We start from the raw sequence: 6,093 nt of genomic DNA on the forward strand, positions 1-6,093 counted from the left end.
GATGTAGGGGTTTTTTAATCAAAGCTGGACCTCTTCCTGTCGAGAGTCCCAGATGAACCTACCTCGCGGCAGGAGGTGCAAATGAGGGTTGCTAAATCAAACTCCATTCTTCACCAAGTGCCACATATTGTAAGAGGCTCCCTGTAATAACAGTGTAGCAACACGGCGGTGCATCACCATGGCCGCAGCTCTAAGCTGAAACTATAAAAAAATATATTATATATGTGTGTGTGTGTGTGTGTGTGTGTGTGTGTGTGTGTGTGTTTATTTAGTCTCAACAGATAAGCAACAAGACAGCTTTTCTTTATAGTATAGTGACACAGAGTATGAAGGTTAACTACTATAAACTTTTTTTTGCAGAACCGCCATGGCCAGAGAGGTAAAGTGAAGGATAAAAATATTATTAATTAAATTCAACTTTTACGATGAAAGTAAACAAACAAAGTTTGTTTTTAGAAGCGTTGAGGTGTATCGTAAGATACAGAAATAAATTTAGTTCTCAAACGCGTGATAATGCTAATAAATAGCGTGATCAGGATAAACTATCCATACATTACAGAAAAATACGTTACTGGCCAGCCATGAGACTCGAACTCACATCTCTGTGATTACACGTCAAGTGTTTTACCATTAAACTAAGCTGCCCAGCAACGAATTCTTCTGCAGACGTGTAATCACAGAGATGTGAGTTCGAGTCTCATGGCTGGACGGTAACGTATTTTTCTGCATTATATGGATAATTTATCTTGATCACGCTACGTATAGCATTATCACGCGTTTGAGAAATAAATTTATTTCTGTATATTATTAATTAAATGTTATCCCAATGCAACAGACATCATACGAATGCTTGCAACAGAGGGAACTTGTAGAAGATTGAGAAAATATAGAAGGAGATAAAACAAATAACGACTATGATTGTAATAACTTGTACTCGGTCGATTTTGACGGTAAGGGTCTCAGTTGATCAGATCAATGGAACAGCCTGCTCGCGAAATTAACGTGCAAGTGGCCGAGTACTATACAGACACACATGCCCTTAACGTAGTCCTCAGGGAGGTTCATCGTGACAAGATTGGCCCTTTAAAATACAGGTATAACTCATAAATTTATAAATTTATCAAATTATGTTAAAATTTTCGATTATGTCACCGACTACCTTCCATAGATAAGATTGTTAATAGCGTAATGCTTTAACACACGTTGTGACGAACAGAATAATTCTATGGATATGACGTTGTAAACAATTATGAACATCTTACCATTAGACATTGTCCTTAAACTGAGACTTTGCTCACGAGTGCTTCCATAGACTTGTGAACAATCGATAAAGCTTGTTTGACTGTTCAATACTTCTTTAGCACCTGTTCAATAAATAAATTACATTCATGTTTAAAGCAAAAGCTGTTACACACACGCACACGCGCTCACACAATCACATTTATGGTGGGGCTAACTCCGAATGAAGTCAGAGAAAGACACAGAGAGATTTCATTTAGTAAAGTTACCAAAGTGTGACACATAATACAATGATTTACATTGCCTTTATTATACACATTCATTTCTACCATAGACACTAAGTTACATATTCGTGTGATAAGTACTACGATGGATTATATTCACACAATATATGACGTATTTTATTACGTCAACGATGGAGAAATGAAAGGCAAGGCCGACCTCGGCGGGATCCGAACGTAAAAGTACGTACAAGGCATTTAATTCAATTCTCCATCATCATTTTATCTTAAATCACCATTTCCAATTCGTATTTTGGCATAAAATCGATGATATGTCTTCCATTTGCAAGAGAGGAACTTATTTTATCGATCGTACAGAGACAAAAAGCAATGAATTTACTCTAGAGAGATCTGACACTCGGAGTCTTTTTGAGCTAAACCATTCTGCAGAGTTGAACATATCAGTATTACAAGTCATATTTAACAGATTTACAATACGAAGTTGATGAATGGGAGGTATGAACTCAGAACATTGTCACACATAAATTAACGTCAGAAATTCAAAAATCTTCTGCTCTGTTCTTCCAGTAAAGGTAACGTTAACATAGTTGCATTGAAACAAATGTAGAATGAAATAATTTCTCACATTTGGCGCATGAGGCAGTAGATTTATAAAAAAAAAAGGAGTTTTGTCAATTAAAAGGATCCCAATACATGACAATCACTTCGGTCACTTCAAACACTTCGATCTCGATAATGTGAAAAGCAAAGTTTCAGCCGGTGCGATTTGAACTTGGAACGTAGCAAAACAAAATTTCGTAACGGGTCCTAATTTTGGCACAAGGACAGTAAGAGTAAATCACCGACCTTAGTACTTGACCAGTACTTTATTTCCTTAATCCCGAATGAAAAAAGGTAAAACTAACCTCGGTGAGATTTGAATTCAGAACGTAAAGATCAGAAAGAAATGCTGCGAAACATTTCGTCCGATGCACTTATCGATTTTGCAAGCTCAACGTTTTTGAGATAATATTTAATAACACTAGACATTTACATAATTCAGTTATCGACCATTGTTGCTGAATCTGTCACCAGTTTTAATATCACTATATTGTTATTATATGGCTCAAAGGCGTCTTTAATGATTACACCGTATAGCAAACATTCGGACCAGGTCTTTCGGAAGTGAAAATGAATTCCTTCTTCTTCCTCTCAGGTTTTGAAAAAAATCACAGACATTTTTCTTCTTCCACTGAGTTATAATTAAAATTAAAACAACTAAAAACCAAACAAATAAACAAACAAGCTGAAGATCTTCCCAAAGTTGACCCTTTGCTTGTCCAAAGCATTTTCATAAGTTTGTGCGTAAGTGTGCATGCTTTCTTTCAGACTTTTAGCTAGCCCTTGTTTCATACGTTTTCAGTAATATAAAGATTTCCTTTCATCATAAGCCCCAGTTACTCTGGCGGTTGAAAGAAATTGGGGAATGGACGTCTTGGAGATATGTCCTGTCTGTGCACCATGTGTAATACACGTGGCAGGCAAATGGAAGATAAATAGATAAATAAAATGAATGAAATGTCACGTTACCAGGTTGACAGTTGAGTGGAGGTGTTGTAAGAGCTCGCGTGAAAGGAAGACAATCTCTATTAAATGCGCCGAAATAAGGGTCATCATTGGGAAGCAAAATCGGCATGCACTGTTCCCTATAATGTAAATCAAAATACAAAATACATAATTCATCAATCAATAGAATTAGATAAACATGAGGGTCATCACTCACGTACGCACACGCGCTTGCGGTAATTGAGCCCAATTAAATCCCGAGCTTAAAATCCGTCAAGGTCATTGTTTCCAGGGTGATGGGTTAGCGGAATTTGTTTGAACGGAACTCTACCCTAACCCTAACCCTACGTTCTGATGGCAAACTCTGCAAAAGACACAAGTACCAATCTGTATCAGCTTTGTCTTTCCTTTTGATATTCTCGATGGCGTGGAGATAGGTGAGTTGGCTTGTATGCGTGGGCAACTCCTAGTCTTCCCCAAAACCTTGCTCTGCTACACGAAGGCCTGCTACTTGGAGAAGCAATTTTCAGGTGTAGATACTCAGGCCGACTATAAAAGAGGCAGACGGCCGTTGATACGCGCGCGCACACACACACATACACATGTAAGCAGAAATACACACGTAAGCACATTGTGTCCAAATATAAAGACGTATAAAAGCATTTTTCAAAGAACACAGATTTATATCGTCAGCGTCAGGTATAGGTGAGTTAATGCATTACCTTTTCTCTTCCGGAGAATTATAAGTTCGTATTTCGACTGTGGCATTGAGATTGAGGGAGAAAATGTCAACTTCTTGGAGCGAACGTACATGGAAATCAATGAGAACTATGATGTTGGTTTCAATTTTTGGCACAAAGCCAGCAATTTCAGGGGAGGACTACCTCATTGGTACTTATTTAATCAAACCCGGAACAATGAAAGGCAATGTTGACCTCAGCAGAATTTGAACACAGAACGTAAAGATATTTTACCCGACAGGTAATAAAGTTCCTCACTTAAATGTGAACGTTCTATTAGAACAAACTTAACTGCTGTAGTTACTATGAGAGAAACTCTCATATTTGCTTTCAATGCAAAATTCACTCTTGTTTACATCGACCCCAGTACTCAACTGGCACTTATATTATCGACTCCGAAAGGATGAAAGGTAAAATCGACCGCCGCAGAATTTGAACTCAGAACGAAAAGACGGACGAAATGCCGCTAAGCATTTTGCACAGTGTGCTAACGATTTTGCCAACTCACCGACTTGTAGCAGACGATAATTAAAATCTAACAAAAAGTATTAATAACTTACACATCTTCAGCAGTACAGCAGTCTAAACCTGAAGAATAAAAAAATATTTGATCAAAATATAATTAAAATAACGCTTTCGACATGATTTCATGATTTTTGGCGGAAGGTTGTTCTCGATAAAAGTAAACCAAGTATTTGACTGGTACTTCATTTAATCGATCCCAGAAGGATGAAAGGCAATGTTGAGTCCGACAGGATATGAACGCAGAAACTTGGTGCTGGTGTGTTTACGTCACTGTAACTTAGCGGTTCCGCAAAAGAGACTGATAGAATAAGTACTAGGCTTTAAAAAATAAGCACTGGGGTCGATGGGTTCGACTAAAAGTCCGTCAAAGCGGTGCCGAAGTCTAATGACTGAAACAAGTAAAAGATAAAAGATATAAGATATCTATCTATCTATCTTTATCATATAGGTAGTTAGGGTAAATCCCAGCTGTTTCCTCTTGAAGCACATTTGCTTATTCTATTTGCGGAAATATTTGTAGAGTTATAATAAAACAAAATATTACTCATGCTCCATTACACGCGTTTCATTTGCTAATAGGAATAAGTCCTGGGGTCGATTTCAAAGACTAAAGGCGATGCTCCAGCATGGCCGCAGTCAAATGACTGAAACAAGTAAAATAGAGTAAGTACTGACAAGAGATTCTCTATCAAAACTGACTCCAACTCGTCACCGTTGTGAAGCTTTGTAAATATTCAATAAAATTTCTACGACATTATTTCTTTAACTAAGCAACACGCGCTCCTTCTTAGACACCCTAGCCTGTTGCAATCTATCAGTTACACTTATACCGTTACGTTTGGTTACGCTGAACCGTTACATATGTATATTACCGTTTCTAAAAGTGGCGGTGCTTAACATATCATGGTTAAGGAACTGTCCAAAGATCATAGTAAAATGTGTGACATCCTGACTAAAATCACTGATTCTACTGTTCCGATGCATCACTATAGTAACAGCTCTTGCTTCTGGCAGCGCACCCCCTGTAACACTGGTGTTTCGAGGAAGGAACAGACCTGCAAGAAAGGGGAAAAGTAAATAAGCATTGATGTGAACCCATTTCAGGCATATTTATTTGATCACAACCTTGGCATTATGTGTGTGTGTGTGTGTGTGTGTGTGTGTGTGTGTGTGTGTGTGTGTGTGTGTGTGTGTGTACATATAGTGCAAGAGCGTGGTTCAGTGGTTAGTGCGCAGTGCTTATAGTCTTGAGGTTGTAGGTTCAATTCACAGACCGGGCTGTGTGTTGCGTTATTGCGCAAAACACTTTATTTCATGTTGCTGCAGTCCACTCAGCTGTAGAAATGCGTTGCGACGTCACTGGTATGCGTAGGTAACTGCTGGTCTTCCACAAAACGACCTTGTCTCGGAGGGAAAATTTCTAGGTGCAATCTCTTAGTCATTCGTGACTGAATAGGACACACACACACACACACACACACACACATATATATGAAAGAAGGTTTGAAAATGCAATTTTAAAGGTGTTTATTCACTCGAGCGGTTTCAATTTTTTAGGAAAAGATTGTCAAAAGTAAAATGCAAAGCTTTGTATAAGCTTTGTTGTGTTAAGTACTGGTTGTCACAAAAGTATTAAAGTACATATATACGTTCTTTGATAATCATAAGACAATGTTAAAAACAGTTTACAAGAAAGTATTCAACAAAAAGTATTGGGAGGTCAATAAAAATCATGTTCGTTTGGAAGTATGTATATACACAGGAGATATATTTAAGAATTTGCAATAAATTGGAGCGGAACC

General features: G+C 37.8%; 1 protein-coding gene across 1 annotated transcript in view; it reads right to left on the minus strand.

The window, feature by feature from the left end:
* LOC106871709 (heme peroxidase 2) overlaps nt 1-6,093 on the minus strand; it is a 17,377-nt gene that overhangs the window by 8,516 nt on the left and 2,768 nt on the right. The window contains exons 3-6 of the mRNA XM_014918319.2: nt 5,164-5,346; nt 4,327-4,354; nt 3,051-3,166; nt 1,263-1,364 (exon numbers count right to left, since the gene is read on the minus strand). Coding sequence (XP_014773805.2) covers nt 1,263-1,364; nt 3,051-3,166; nt 4,327-4,354; nt 5,164-5,346 — 429 coding nt within the window. The remainder of the gene's footprint in view (nt 1-1,262; nt 1,365-3,050; nt 3,167-4,326; nt 4,355-5,163; nt 5,347-6,093) is intronic.

Source organism: Octopus bimaculoides, chromosome 20 (assembly GCF_001194135.2).
Source record: "Octopus bimaculoides isolate UCB-OBI-ISO-001 chromosome 20, ASM119413v2, whole genome shotgun sequence".
NCBI classification, from domain to species: domain Eukaryota; kingdom Metazoa; phylum Mollusca; class Cephalopoda; order Octopoda; family Octopodidae; genus Octopus; species Octopus bimaculoides.